Source organism: Ochotona curzoniae, unplaced genomic scaffold, assembly GCF_017591425.1.
Source record: "Ochotona curzoniae isolate NIBS_2020 unplaced genomic scaffold, NIBS_Ocur_1.0 contig_3520, whole genome shotgun sequence".
Lineage (NCBI taxonomy): Eukaryota > Metazoa > Chordata > Mammalia > Lagomorpha > Ochotonidae > Ochotona > Ochotona curzoniae.
Genome location: NW_024465894.1, coordinates 15,113,645 through 15,128,110, shown reverse-complemented (window position 1 = coordinate 15,128,110; position 14,466 = coordinate 15,113,645). Strand labels below are relative to the sequence as shown.

The 14,466-nt window shown below is 58.3% G+C and overlaps 1 protein-coding gene across 1 annotated transcript; it reads left to right on the top strand.

The window, feature by feature from the left end:
* The first annotated feature begins 2,390 nt into the window (after positions 1-2,390).
* Positions 2,391-14,466, top strand: BPIFB3 (BPI fold containing family B member 3). Its single transcript, XM_040981129.1, has 15 exons — positions 2,391-2,509; positions 2,956-3,112; positions 4,467-4,571; positions 4,984-5,124; positions 5,982-6,045; positions 7,424-7,484; positions 8,206-8,297; positions 8,391-8,570; positions 9,866-9,919; positions 10,538-10,708; positions 11,424-11,491; positions 12,624-12,663; positions 13,191-13,254; positions 13,564-13,640; positions 14,238-14,466. The coding sequence occupies exons 1-15, from the start codon at positions 2,398-2,400 to the stop codon at positions 14,265-14,267; spliced, it is 1,416 nt and encodes a 471-aa protein (XP_040837063.1). The 5' UTR covers positions 2,391-2,397; the 3' UTR covers positions 14,268-14,466.

The following is a 14,466-nucleotide window of genomic DNA, read 5'->3' as shown; positions in this document are numbered from 1 at the left end:
GCCTGCAGCTCCTAGGCCAGGACTCTGGGAGTGGGAAGGGGACTCAGCCACAGATACAGTGACAGTTCACAGGGCAGAAATCCTGCAGGGGAAAGCGGAGTGCAGCTGAGGTCCAGCAGGGCTGCTTCTTGGAGGAGGGGCTGCTTCTCTGATGCTCACAGAAGACCTGTGAGCAAAAGCCCAAGTCCTGGGGGCCAGTAGGGTGGTGTAATAGGCTCATTCTCTGCCTGCAGCCCCGGCAACCCATAGGGCATCTGTTCAAATCCCGGCTGCTCCACTTCCGATCTAGCTTCCTGTTTATGGCCTGGCAAAGCAGCAGAGGATGGCCCAAGTCCTTGGGCTCCTGTGCCTATGTGAGAGACCTGGAAGAAGCTCCTGGCCCCCAGCTTTGAATCAGCTCAGCTCTAGTCATTGCAGCCACCTGGGGGTGAACCAGTGGATGGAAGATCTCTCTGTCTCTACCACTCGGTCTATAAAATCTGCCTTTTAAATAAAAATAAACAAATCTTAAGAAAAAAAAGTTCAAGTCCTAAATCTGTCCTGGGCCCAGGACCCCCAGGGGCCTCACCAGCTGGACCCCTCCCTCTTCTACCCCATCTAGGCCTCCTGGCCCCAATCACACGTCCCTCTTTCATGCTCCAAAGTCCCTTGCTGGCTTTGCTTTCATTGCCAGCTTCCGATGTGCTGCTTCCTGGGTTTGTGCCCTCCAGGGCTGTGCCATTCGCTGTCACAGCCAGCAGCCTGGTGGGGTGAGTGCTTGAGGTGTGTCCAGAGACTTTTGTAAATGTGCTAAGAGAAAAGGAAAGTGTGGCAAGCGCTTCAGGCAGATTACATGGCAGGTAAGAGCAGCCTGATTCTGCTAGACTCCATCGGTGACACGGTTAAATCAATCCCACCTGTTTCTTGCCACCTTTTGTCAAATATGCCTTCCAGGGCGGTGCATGGTTACACTCCTCTCTTTGTGGCTCATCCCCAGCATTTGGTAAACAGCAGGCGCCACACTAATGTCTGTTGTAGAATGAGTAAATGAATAAGCTACCCATCCCCCACACCACCGCTGGACTTGGGAGGTGGGGGTGGAGTCAGACCCTCCCCCACAGGCCCTCAGCTCTTTCCCTGCCAGGCCTGGGTAGGGGGTTGGCAGGTGGTGGGAACCAGACAGCCTTCAGCCTCTTCCTTGGCAACCAGAGCCATGGTGGGAGTGGGAAGAGAGGTACCACTGAGGAGCTGGAGGGAGGAGGGCAGAGCCCTGCACCTGCCCCCAACTCTGGAGGAAGGGGCCATCTCATGCCTGCCCTTGGCACTGACCCCAGCCCCCTCACTCTCTCTCCAGAATGAAGGCTTAGCCCAGGCCCTCTGGGAAAACCACAATTTGCCTCTGACATGACATCTTGACGGTTTTCTGGCTGCTGGGCCCCTCTTTGTGTCCCCACAGCTGTTCTGGGCATATAAGGGCCACTCCCAGAGTTAGGGTGGGTGGAGGAGGTGACGGGGAGTCCAAGAACCCCCACCTGCCCTTGGTGCAACGGCAGGAGCAAGCAGGTAAGGCAGCTGGAGGCAGTCCCCATCTTGCCCTGAGCCTCTGCTGCTGACTCCGTCTACCTTCCCTTGGCCCATTTGAACAATGCGAACAAAAAGAACTTCCACTAGGAATGAGAAGAAACCATCTTCCAGAGCTGGGCCTGGCGGAATGCAAAGGCTGGAGGGCAGGTGCAAGGTCATGACAGCAGCGGGGGCTGGGGACAGCGTTCGTCTGGGCTGGAGCTCCAGGGTGCTTACTTTCCCTTAGCCATGCATTGGGACTGGCCTCTCACCCCTGCGTGGAGGTTGCAGGGTGCTGCACTGTGGGGAGGCCTGGGAAATGAGTGCCAATGCACTTGGGGCCACTGCTGGCTCCTTGTGCAAGGACGGATGGCTGGTGCCTACCCTGGGCAGATAGCACCTTTACTGGGGCAAGGGTGGCCGAGAAAAGTGCTGCTGGCCTTCCAGTACATGGGCCCTGCCCTGGGGGAGTCTACCAAGGTGGGCCAGGTGGCTGGCAAAGGCACAATCATCCTGCTGTCCCTGTAGGTGGCTGTCCCTGCTGCTGTCACCCAACACAATAGGCCAGGCCCACAGAGGCTGCCATGGATGGGCTCTGTGGCCTTGGTTAAGTCCCCTCCATTTTTCGGGCCTCAGTTTTTCTATCTGTGAAGGGGGGTTTGGTACAGGAGGGGCTTGGAGAGTGCCCCAGAAGTGGAGCCGCACAGCGCATGTGTAGCCACCGCTTGTCCCCAGACGTAGTAACCTGGACTTGCATTGTACCCATTAGATTATGGACAACGAGGAGGGGAGAGGCTTGGGAATGCAGGGGGTCTCAGAGTCCCTGTTTCTACCCTTCTAGGTGTGCAGCCAGCGATGGTGGGTGTGGGGTCTCTGTTCCTGCTCTGGGGCCTGGTGACTCCGTGCTGGGGACTACTTGAGACAGTGGGCACACTCGCACGGCTGGATAAAGATGAACTTGGAAAAGGTGAGTCCATAGCAGGTAGTGTGCCAGGGCGTGGGTGGTGGATGGGGGCAGAATCATGGACCCTACCAGTTGGCTGGGCGGATCTGCTTTGAGGGATAGGGAAGAGCTGTGACCATCCCGGGCCTCTCCTTGGTACCAGTGTGCCAGGGGTGGTCTGGGGGCTGGCTGATCTGGGGGTTGGGGTGGCAAGTAGGTCCAGCACAGATTCCAGGTGGGGTGTGACAGGATTCCCTGCCATCCCCCCTCCCCTGCCATCCCATGCCAGGCAGTGAGCCAGCACAGTCACCAGGCTTGCCATGGGAGCAGGGGACAGAGCACTGCAGGAGTGTGGCCATGGGGTCCATTCTATCATGGGAAAGGAGCAGCTTGCCGGGTCCTGGGTGGATGGGGGTGGAAGTAGAGGTTTGTAGTACCTTCTTCCACTTCCTATCTTTGCCCCTCTGTAGCCATCCAGAACTCGCTGATTGGGGGGCCCATTCTGCAGAATGTGCTGGGCACCGTCACGTCTGTGAATCAGGGCCTGCTGGGCTCTGGAGGGCTGCTTGGAGGAGGTGGGCTCCTGAGCTACGGAGGGGTTTTTGGAGTTGTGGAGGAACTTTCCGGGTGAGTTTTTGTAAAGCTGGACTTGCTGGCTGCCTGTCCAGTAACCACCAGGCTGTGAGTATGAGTGTGACAGTGTGTGAGAGAGAGAGAGAGAGAGAGAGAGAGAGAGAGTGTGTGTGTGTGTGTGTGTGTGTGTGTCCTGATTTGGGCTGCATACTGCTGTGGCTGAGGGCTGTGACCCTGGGTCCAATCCGCTCACTCCCAGGGGACCTGAGGCCAAATTGTTCAGGCTTTCTGGGCTGACCCAGGGATCTGCACTGTTCCCTCCTCCTGCCTAACCCTCCAGTCCCCTGCTCTGTCCCCCAGCTTAGCAGAGGCCCTATCCACTGCCCACTAGACCATGGAGCCGGGAGGGCTGTGTGTTCCCTGTCTGCCCTACAGGGGACACTCAGCACGAATGAGATCTCTCACATTAGAGCTGATCTTCATAACTAGCAGTCATCCACCCAGGGTGTTTTGGGTTTGGCATTATGCTAAGCCTTGTAACTGAATGACTTCACTGAACCCAAAGGAAAGGCTGGAATCAGCCCATTTAAGTGATGAGACTGAGTCCCTGGGGTGGTTCAGTGGCTGGGGTGGAGAACTTGATACCTGTGAGCTTTATCACAGGCCACACCTCCCAGTCCCAGCTGGTAAAAACCTGTCCATTCCTGTGGGGAGTCCAGAAAAGCCTATTAGAGGCCTGAGAGAAGGCGGAGGCCCAGGAGCTAGGGGCTGGGGAAAGGCTGTTGTGCAGGATATGGGTGCTGAGAGCAGAAGGGGCAAGAGGGGGCCCCTCCCCAAAGAACACCTGGCATCTGGAGAGGGCCCATCAGGGCTGCTGTGCCTCCAAGCTCACCCATGTCACCAGAGCTACTACTCCATATGCATGGATGGTTGGGCACTGAGTGGCAGTACCACCTGCCCAGGTACTCTGTGGCCATAGCTGTGGCTCTGACCGGTGGCCCAGGGACAATTAACAGCTCCCCAAGGGGTGTTCCCCAACAGACAGAATGTCCTGGACAAAGGCCCAAGGGTGCAAAGAAGTTGTGAATGGCAAGGAGTTGTGTCTGAGCAACCCTGGGGGGCAGAGGGGACAATGCCAAGGTCAGAACCCGGGGCTGAGACTGTGGGAGGTGGGAAAGATGGGGAGAAAACACAGGGTTTGTCTACTTGTCTCACTCTTGGCAACATCTGTAGGACATGTGGGCTAAGGTGAAGGCTCTGAGGTCCAGGGGCTGAAGTAGCTGGCCCGAAGGCTTGTGGCTGGTTCCAGGGTTGCAGTGGCTGGGGTCCACACCCAGGACAGCCCAGGAAGGGCCCAGGCACTAGGGGATGTGTGAGGTGACTGCTCTTCTCCACACTTGCGACCCAGGCTGAAGATTGAGGAGCTCACGCTGCCCAAGGTGTCGCTGAAGCTGCTGCCGGGGTTTGGGGTACAGCTGACCCTGCACACCAAGGTGGGCCTGCACGGCTCCGGGTGAGTGCTCTGGGGAAACAGCCGGCCACCTGGTCCCCACCTCTCTGCTTCCCTGCTTCCTCTCCTTCCCCTCTTCCACAGGGGACTCCCCATCCCACGTGTTTCCCTATGGGTCCCATCCTATAACCCCTCCCGGGGACATCAGGGGCTTCCCTCTTCCTGAGACTTCTACCTCATTGGCTGGATTATCCCAGAGGGGATGGAGTGAGAGGAGAGGGGAGAGGGTTCAGGGACACGTCACAGGGCAGGGAGGTAGAGTGGGAGAAGAGGAAATGGGGACCAGGCCACTCACACCACCATCCCCTGGGTGCTTCCTGAAGGCCAGTAGGGACATGGGGAGGGAGTGGCCAGTAGGGCATGGTGGGTAGGGCCTGGCTGCTTAGCCATGCCCCCAGCATCTGTGGTCTCGCAGCGTCCTGGGTGGCCTCCTTCAGCTGGCGGCGGAGGTGAACGTGTCCTCGCGGGTGGCACTGGGCATGAGTCCACGTGGGACGCCCATACTGGTGCTGAAGCGGTGCAGCACACTCCTGGGCCACATCAGCTTGCTCTCAGGGTGGGTACTCAACCCTACTGCTGTCCTGCTGGCAGCACCTCCGAGACCTGTCTCTGCTCCTGACCTGTGGGATGGCCCCAGGATCCTACCCAGGGGTTGATTGATGGGGCAGAAGGCAGGGCACAGTGGCCTCTTTACACCTGTGCAGGGGCATCAGACTATAAGGATCAGGTCCAAGGCTCCTCTTAGCCCCCGCACCTGCCTCTGTGCCTTGCACCTGGGACTACCCTGTCCGTCTCCATGTCGTAGCCCTGGCCCCAGCTCTCCAGCTGGCTCTGGGCAGTGACAGTCATCAGTTAGCTACCAGCACACCAGGATGAGCCAAGATGTGCCTGCCCCCAGGATGACGTTAATAGGGGCTGCGGACTCTCTCCTGCTCCTCTGGGCTACGTGGGGCCTGGCAGGGGGCAGAGGCAGAATGTGCTGTTGTTGTGTGGCATGGGCACTGTGGGTGCCACTGCTTTCCTATATCCACAGTGACCATGGACACACACTCCTCATCCTCGGGCCCCCCTCTCCCATCCATCCATTCATCCATGCATCTGTCCATCCATTCCTTCAGCAAATGCTTGCTGACTCCTCATTCTGAGCCACATGCTGTTCTACTCCCAAATGCCCCTTATCTACCAGAGTAAGGGGAGACAGCACAGCCTGTGTGCCTGGTATACACATCTCCCTGCCCCCCAGGCCTGGCCTGCACAGACATGGAGGCTGAAGCTGGCCCCTTTCCCCCATGAGGAAGCAGAGAGGGACTGAAAACCAGATCTCCAGGACCCCCAGTGCCTCTCAGCAGCCCTGTTGCCCAGCTGCTGCTGGGCCACAGGACAGCCACACCCTACGCGCTTTTCTCTGCCCAGGCTGCTGCCCACACCACTTCTTGGGGTCGTGGAACAGACGCTCTTCAAGGTGCTGCCAGGAGTGGTGAGTGGGGTGGGGCCTTGGGCCAAGCTGTGCCCCTCCCCTCTGGCTGGGCCTTGCCCAGGTGCCAGGTGGGATTAGGCTGCCCTTCCCTTCCTGTCCTCAGATAATCCCATCCTGGCTGCCTGTGAGTCTAGGCACAGGCAGGCGCCCTCCTCCCCAGCCCTCACTCAGGGACTGCCAGCTGAGCCCTGTACTGGTGGTTATAGCTGGAAGATTGCATGTAGACGCTCTTGTATTGCAGTGCCCACACTCCATCCCAGACACTTGGCTCTGCCCACTCAGGCTGGTCTGGCTCCCAACGGAGGAACAAGCCAAGCTGGCCCCAGTCCCACTTTATCAAAGTCCTGTAGATGGCACCCAGACCTGTGGACCCCAAGAGCTGGCTGCCTGTCCCCCAGACAGCTCGCAGGGGCCTGGGGTTGGCAAAGGTGCCCTGAGCTTGAAGATGTCAGCATACAAGTTTAGCAGGAGAAGGATGTCCCCCACCTCCCCCGGCTGTGGGAGTGTATATATGCACATGCGTGTGTTTATGCATCCAAATCCTGGTCTCTAGGGCCCATGTGTGATACCAAGAGGTTTTAAAGTAAGAGTTCATTGCCAACAGCCAGAGAGTGGAGACTTTGCAAAAGGTTCAGGATTTCCTAGGAGCCTTGGTGCCTCCTTCCTGCAAATGCCCAGAGCTGTGGCCAAGTGGGGGTCCCCCTGCTCCCCCATGGCCCCCCTTGTGTCCTCTTCCCATCTTTGTGACTTGTCAAATCCCAGAATTTCTGGGGTCTGGGTCCCTGGCAGAAGTTCAGCAGCCTTCCCTGGCTCCCTGTAAACTACTACAACCTTGGACTTGGGCCTTTTTTCTCTGGGCCCTGCTGCTGGTTGGAAGGCTGGACTGGGCCAGGAGACCCAGATTCTGTCATTCCCAGACCTAGGATCTGGGAAGGGGGACCCCTTGCTGCGTGCCTACTGCCACAGCACAGGACTTTAGTAAGCACATGGTGGGGTGCAAAATGAGCACCCCAGGTTCAGGCCTGGCGCTGGGTGGAGGGGATGAGGGTCTTGATGGCCCTTGGGACCCCGCTGGGGTAGCCTGTGTCACCTTTGCCCCTTGGGAAGGCCTTGTTCCCATGCTCCCTCTGGCCTCTGAAGTGCGACTCCTGGGTCTCTCACCCTGTTTTATGGTTTTCTAGTGGGACTCTCGTGACAAGGGGAGGGTCTCCAGGCTGCCCACTGCCCCTCACTTTGTTTGTACCCTACCTGTCCCTAGTGGCACATTGAAAGCCACAGATTATACCACCATCTAGCCCTGTCCACTACCACCATTCCCCTGGGCTGGGGAGGGGAGTTGACCCTTGCTGTCCCGTGACCCCATCTCCTCTCTCGGCAGCTGTGCCCCGTGGTGGACAGTGTGCTGGCTGTAGTGAATGAGCTACTGGGCAGTGTACTGAGTAAGTGGGGGGTCCCACCTCTTCTCCTTGCCCTTCTACCATGCCACCAGGATCCCGGGTGTGAGGTGTGGGGGACTAAGGGATGAAGGGCAGCAGGAAAGGGTAGGATTCCGGGGCCTTCTGCTTCCTGTCCACACTGAGCCAGCAGCAGGTGGGGGAAGCCAGGATAACCAAGGTCTGGGAACTCAGAGATCGATGTTTGATTCTCTGTGGGCTGTGGCCACAGGTGCACATTTTTTGGAGCACCTGTGCTGTACCTGGTGCTGTCACAAACAGAAGGGGGCATGGAGGCGTGTCCCTTTCTTTCTACTCTGACGAGCCCAAGGCTCAGAGATATGAACAGGCAGATCAGGGCCCCATGGTCACACAGACTCCAGTATCTGCACCCATGGGAGTGTGGGGGCCTTTGTGTCTGCAACAGGGAACTGTGCAAAGGCCTAACTAGGAGAGGGAGTGAGGGAGAGTGCTAGAGAGCCAGCTAGTTCCAGGCAAGAATTCTCCCGTGTGGTCTCAGGGTGGCAGTCCTGGAAGGCAGGAGTCTGGTCCCCCCACTGTGAAGCCCGTGTCTGGGCCTCAGTCTGTAAAATGGGGACAACAGCGGCATCTGAGTGACTTCTCAGCAGGATGCCAGAAGATGCATCAGCAGGTGCTTAGCAGTGGAAGAAAGGGTCCCTGGAAACGGGGATCACCGGGCCTCCCTGTCCCTCTCTCTTGCACACAGGCCTGGTACCTCTCGGGGCACTGGGGTCAGTGGAATTCACGCTGGCTACGTTGCCCCTCATCTCTAACCAATACATTGAGCTGGACATCAATGTGAGTGGAGGGGTCCACGGGTGGGGTGCTGGGTGGAGGCCAGGCCGGGGAGCACCTGAGACCCATCACACACTCCCTCTCTTGCCCCTGCAGCCCATTGTGAAGAGCGTGGCTGGTGACATCATCGACTTCCCCAAGCCCCGCCTCCCGGTCAAGGTGCCCCCCAAGGACGACCACACGTCCCAGGTGACCGTGCCCCTGTACCTCTTCAGCACTGTGTTTGGGCTCCTGCAGAGCCACGGTGTCCTGGACATAGACATCACCACGGAGCTGGTGAGTGGATCATCGGAGGGCAGGGGGAGGAGGATTGGGGGTCCCTACCTCCCCAAGGCAGTGCTGGCACTGACGGCGGCAGTTCTGCTTGTTAGCCTTGCCGGGGGTGGCTGGTTTGGTGTTGTGGACACCTGTGCTGGGTGCTGGATGGCTCTCCATGTGGTTAAACTTGAATGGGACCCTGGAGTCCTTCCCAGAACTGGCTCATGAAGCCTTCTGGGTTTAAGCCCAATCTTATACTAAAGTGTGGATGGCTAACATTTCCACTGCTGCCTGTACAGCAGGTTTGGGTTGGAGAGTGGGCAGCCAGACTCCTGCCTTCCAAAGGTCCTATGCACGGTTGTTCTGAAGTCTCTGGAGGCCTTCCCACATCCATCCTGGCTCCTCTCACGCCCACAGAAGCTGTTGCAAGGCCAGGGAGCTCTGAGCTGCCCAGGCTCCCGCTCCTGCTGTGTCAGGCTCACTTGCTACAGGTGGAGTCTGAAGGCCTCTGAGAACTCATTCAGTGGGGGGCCTTGAGGGCCCAGGCAGGTGTCTCCCAGATGGAGTGAGAGGCAGTTTTAGCCAGCAGGGGGCCGCGGGGGTGTGCATGTGAGTGTTGTGGCAAGGAGGGGCCCTTGGAGGCAGAGGCTTGAAGCTGCCTGCCCCCTGGGTGTGTGCTAGCCGAGCATCAGGTCTCCCTTGTGTTGACGTGGTCTGAACAGTGCATGCGTGCTACAGGGCATCTCGGGCTCCAGAGTGCTGGGAGGCCGGCCAGCAGCAATGCATAGTCTGGTGGCCTTGAAGGCAGCCTCTGTCCCTTCTCAAGCAGCTTTCCTTCCCAGACCCCCAAAGGCAGAGAGCACAGCCCAGGATGATGAGACGCTCCCACCTGCTAGCCAGCCACACACCCACTTAGCATGCGACTTCCCCATGTGCAAATTCCACACCACTGCCGGGAAACACTCTGGGTTAGCTCTTCCGTTCTTCAGTTCATGAGCCTGGCCATAGTGGTAGACAGGTTCTGAAATGAGCCTTGGGCTCCAGTTCCAGCGCCGCCACTGACCAACCACACAGCTCTGGGCAGCAGCTGTGTGAGGCTCACCTGTCAAATGCGCAAAGTGGTGCCAGGTCTTTAGACACACCTGATCTGCCATAAGGGCTCTATAGCAGCCGGCTGGCAGAGCCAATGTCAGTGGATGTCATGCAGCGTGTATGCGTGTGAGTGGCAGAGTGAGAGTGCAGGATAGACCGAGCTGCTGTGTGTGCTGACTCTGTTCAACTAACTCTTCTCTCTCATTTGGCCTCGGGTCCAGGTCCCAAGCCATGTCCCAATGACAACCTTAGACCTGGTGGCTTTGGTCCCTGAGGTGAGTGGCCCCTCTCACAGCTTTGCTCTTTCCTGATATGCCTGAATCGACAACAGGATCTCTGACCTGATGCTGTTTGGGGAAACTGCAATGAAAAGTTGAGTCCAGATTCACACTCAAGTGTGCATGGTTGATACTTGATCCTTTTCCCGTGACAGATTTTGCTCATAAAGGAGAGGTCTAGGGGCTGATTGCCCCAGAATCCAACTCGGCATTAGTCCCATGGCCGCTGCCTCCTTGGCAGGTGAAGGTCAGGGCGTTCTTTCCAGGTCACTGGCTTTCCTCCCTCCAATGTTCTCAATCTATGGCTCCAGCGGCAACACTGAGGGCGCTGACTTTGAACAGGAAAGAGAAGGAGGCAAGATTTAGGGGATATGACTGCTGAGCCTCAGGCCCAGCCTCAGCCTTTCCGGCCATCCCTCTGGGGCTGCACCTGCTGCTTTTCAAGCCACAAGAATCTGAATTCATACTGAAGTCGAAATGACTCTAATGAGGTCATTTCAACTAGCACGATGCTTGGTGCCCAAGGAGCATTTATTGACCACGTCACTGACCAGTTCTGACAACGAAGCAGCTAAGCTGTCCTCCTGTCCCCTACCCTGCCCCATCTCTCTCCAGGCCCTGGGGAAGTGGCCCTCAGACCAGCACCTCCTGCTGTCACTGCGGGTGAAGGAGCTACCGACTGTCACACTCCAGAAAAAGAAAGCCACCATCACCATCCCAGCCAGCATCCGCGTGCTGGCCTCTGCCCCTCCAGGGACCCCGGAAACCCTCTTCGAGCTGAACACGGTGAGTGTCGAGGGTGGGCAGAACTTCTGGGGTGTCTCCTCCTGATATGCGGGCAGGAAACTCCTGCCCCCCACCAATCCTGAGCATCCCAGCACAGGAAGCTGACCCTGCCTGCCCGTTCCTGGAGCTCCTGACCAGACTGCTGCCTGTACCTGGGAACGTGCATGCCCAGGCCATGGCCATGCACCTGGCTTCACAGGGACCTCAGGACCTGCCCCAGTCTGCCTGGCCTCTCTGCCCCCAGCTCCCTTCGCACCCTACCAGTCTGTTGTGCTCTACCCCAGCTGCACAAGTTGCCCCTCACAATCTGGGCTAAGCACCTGAGCCTGGCATTCAGTGCCCTCCTGTTTTGTGTTTTGACTTTCTCTTCCCTGCTCCCTAAGCCACAGACCCTCCAAGCTCCTAGGCCCCTGCTCCCTGGCTTTGTCCATGCAGACGTTGCCCACCTTCCATCCTTCCATCCTTCTGTCATCTTGTAGAATTTAGCTGGGGTATCACCTTCTTGGGGGATGTGGTCTGTCGCCCCCTGCTGGCAGGATAAGGCTTCTCTCAGCGCCACAGCCCCAGACAGCCACAATCTTCATTCTCTGATTCCCAGATACCAGACCCTCCAAGGCAAGGTCCAGCCCCAGGGAGGAGGTCTTAGGGATCTCTCCATCTACTGGCAATGGGTACTCCTGTTTCCGGGGTGACCTCTGTTTGCTTTTCCTCGCAGGTCATGACCATGAACGCCCAGCTGACTCCAGCAGCCAGCAAGCTGCACATCACCCTGTCCCTGGAGCGGTAATGCAGGGCAGGGAACAGGACCTTGCTGCTGCCTTTAGGGGCCAGGGATGCACACGTGCCACCCTCACTTCCCTGAGTGTCAGCCAAGTAGCTGCTGTCTCTGCAGCGTTTACCTAAAGCAAGGTTGTAGAAGGCTTGGTGTTAGCCCATTTTATAAAGGAAGCAGCTGAGGCTCCAAGAGGAGGCCTTCAGAGGGGGCTTCTCCCGCTGCCCCCCCTTTCCTGCTCACAGCCTGCCTTGGGAGGGCAGCAGGGGTCAGCCATTGACCAGGGTGCAGTCACCAGCCCGGGAGGTCAGCCCTGGAGACAGGAGTCCTTCCTTGGAGTCAGCCGCTGCATCGCCCATGTGCGTTTGCACTGGATGCCCCATCCTGCAGGGAATGTCCTTTTCAGTAGAGTTTGCACAACACCCTGGGCCCAGGCTCACACTGCTGGCTGTCCTGAGCCCAGGCCCTGTACTTGCTCCCGGGTGGAGCCTGGGTCCCTCTGCCCTTCTGTGGCTGGCAGGGGCTCTCATGGGGGTGTCTGGGACCTGCCTGCCTGGATCATAGGAGGCATCCAGCGCTCACCTGACTTCCCTCCAGTGCTGCCCCCTTCTTCCCCCTGCTGGTCCCTGCTTACTTCTGTCCCTGGTCTCTCCTGCCACCTGACTCCCCTGGGCTGCCTGGGAGTCATTCATGCCTCAGCCCTTGGTCTCTTGCCTTGCACCTTCATCTGGATCAAGTGCAATCAATTGATGGGATGCCATCTTTAGTGAGTGCCTGCTGTATGCCAGGCATCCTGTATTCTATGCTCAGGCCAGAGGAAGGCCATTGTTCAGAGAGCCCTGGCACTTACCCAGGGCCGCAAGCTGGCACTCAGATTGAGGCCTCATGACTGTGACATCAGAGGTGGTGCTCTTGGGGGTCCTGGAGGAAGGAGCGATCCCTCCAGATACACTTTGCTGGTGGGAAAACCGAGTCTCTCAGCCGTGGCTGGTAGAGGCAGGGCTCAGCCCTTGGACCCACTTCCTGGTCCTGGTGAGCTGTGGCTGGGCAGTCTGGGTGCAGGGAGGGGTGTGGGAACCAAAGCAGTCATGCTTGAGTGCTGTGGGGGAGCAGGACCCCTCAGCATTCCTCTTCCCTCTGCAGGCTCAGCGCCAAACTGGCTTCGCCTGCCCACATGTTTGATGTAAGTGCCTGAGGGTGAGCAGCTGCACGGTGAGGGGTCTCCAGCCCTGGTCATGGGGCTAAGCTGACCTCCTTCTGGATGCGGCCCCAAGAAGCAGGGTGATGTGTATGTGTGTGGGTGCGTGTGTGTATATGCATCTGTATGTATCTATCTCTGTGTGTATCTGTGTGTGTCCTTGTGTGTGTACACACATGTGTGAACACATGTGTGTGTCTGTATCCTGAGGTTTTGGAGTCTCTTTGTGGTCTCAGATTCTAGGACATTCTAAGGGTCTCTAATCTGACAGTCCTCCCAATGTTCTATTGGAGTGGGGCCTCCCCTCTCCTCTAGGCCCCAGAGACCTTTCTAGGAAGGGAGGGGTACCTCTTCCAAGCTCATGGGGCTGCAGGTGGGGCTGGCTCCCATCCTGGGACAGTGCATCCCACAGATCTTCAGACACAGGGGAGGCGGGGCAGCTGGGCCTCTGGATCTCCCCCACCCCGGGAGCCATCCCCCTGTGAAATCACACCCCCTGTGTTCCGTCCCAGGCGTCGCGTCTGCAGGAATGGCTGAGCACTCTGGTTCGCGTGGCGTACGTGCCAAAGCTCAATGGTATGGTGACCCTGCTCTCTTGCTGGGCACGGGGTGGGTCTGGACTCGGATAGACCAGTTACCTCTCATCATTGTTCTGGGAGGACCCTGAGGCCAGAGGGGGCACCCACACTGCCCGCACCTGTGTCAGCCCTGAGAGCTGGTCTGCCCTCATCCTGCCTTAGCTCCTACAGTGCGGGGGCAGGGGTGGAAGTGGGGGTGTGGAATGGTCTCACAGACCACCCTAGGAGCCCCTAGGAAGGAAGGGATCCCCAGGATCCCAGATGCCCACCCCCATATCTTTGCTTCCTCCCAATGTCCTCTTTGCAGTGGACCTGGATGTGGGCATTCCCCTGCCTAAGATCCTCAATGTCAACTTTGCCACTTCGGCTCTGGAGATCATTGAGGTGAGCTGACCCCAGGGCTTCACTGTACGTGGCACACCACCCATGGGCATGGGTTACCACTCTGTCCCTGCTTGGCCAAGGTGGGTATTGCCTGTCTCATCCTTGCTCCTCTCAGATCTATCTGACCCATGGGACAGGCTTCAGATCCTCACCCCCACCTTGGTCACAGGGGCCCTCGTCCACCAGGAACACACCTGGTCTTGCCCCAGCCCAGGCCTCTGCAGGCGCACCTGCCACATTGTGGCCTTTTTCCTTGCTGAGTGCCAGCTGGCCTCGCTGCCCTGTTCCAATGACACAGCTCTGAGTCCTGGACCAGCTCAGGGCTGGGGTGGAGGTGGGATGGCTTTGTGAGTCCTGCCCCCATGTCTCAGGGGAGCAGCAAGGACAAAGCAGGACTCATTTGTCCCATAGTCGCTGCCATTTCTTCCTTGTCCACCCATCGATTCCTTAATTGCTAAGTACCCACTGTGGTCCGGGAGTGGCACTGCGGTCCAGGGTGGCAGTGAGGGAGGGAATGGGAATGGGAATGGGCTGGTGGTGTGGTGGGACCGTGGGCCCAAGCCCTTGTAGTCTGACTGGGAGCTGTTGTCCTTGTAGAATGCTGTGGTACTCACTGTGGCATCCTAAGGCTGGCTGTCCCCGCTCCCTTTGGACCACGTCTGCGTCCTGCCCACCCTGCCTGGGCTCCCCTCACAATCTCCAGTCCGTGTACACGCATTCCCTCTTCATCCCGGTCTTCTGGTGCCCTTGGGCCCTGCAGCTGTGTCCTGGACTGGGTGGGGCAGCTGGCTGCTGAGAGCTGGGCCTCCAGAGCCGCATCCCAGCC

Coding starts and splice junctions, on each gene's coding strand:
- BPIFB3 (XM_040981129.1), top strand. CDS start 2,398: ATGGTGGGTGTGGGGTCTCTGTTCCTGCTCTGGGGCCTGGTGACTCCG. Junction 4,572..4,983: donor GTGGGCCTGCACGGCTCCGG/GTGAGTGCTCTG, acceptor GTGGTCTCGCAG/CGTCCTGGGTGGCCTCCTTC. Junction 10,709..11,423: donor CCCTCTTCGAGCTGAACACG/GTGAGTGTCGAG, acceptor TTTTCCTCGCAG/GTCATGACCATGAACGCCCA.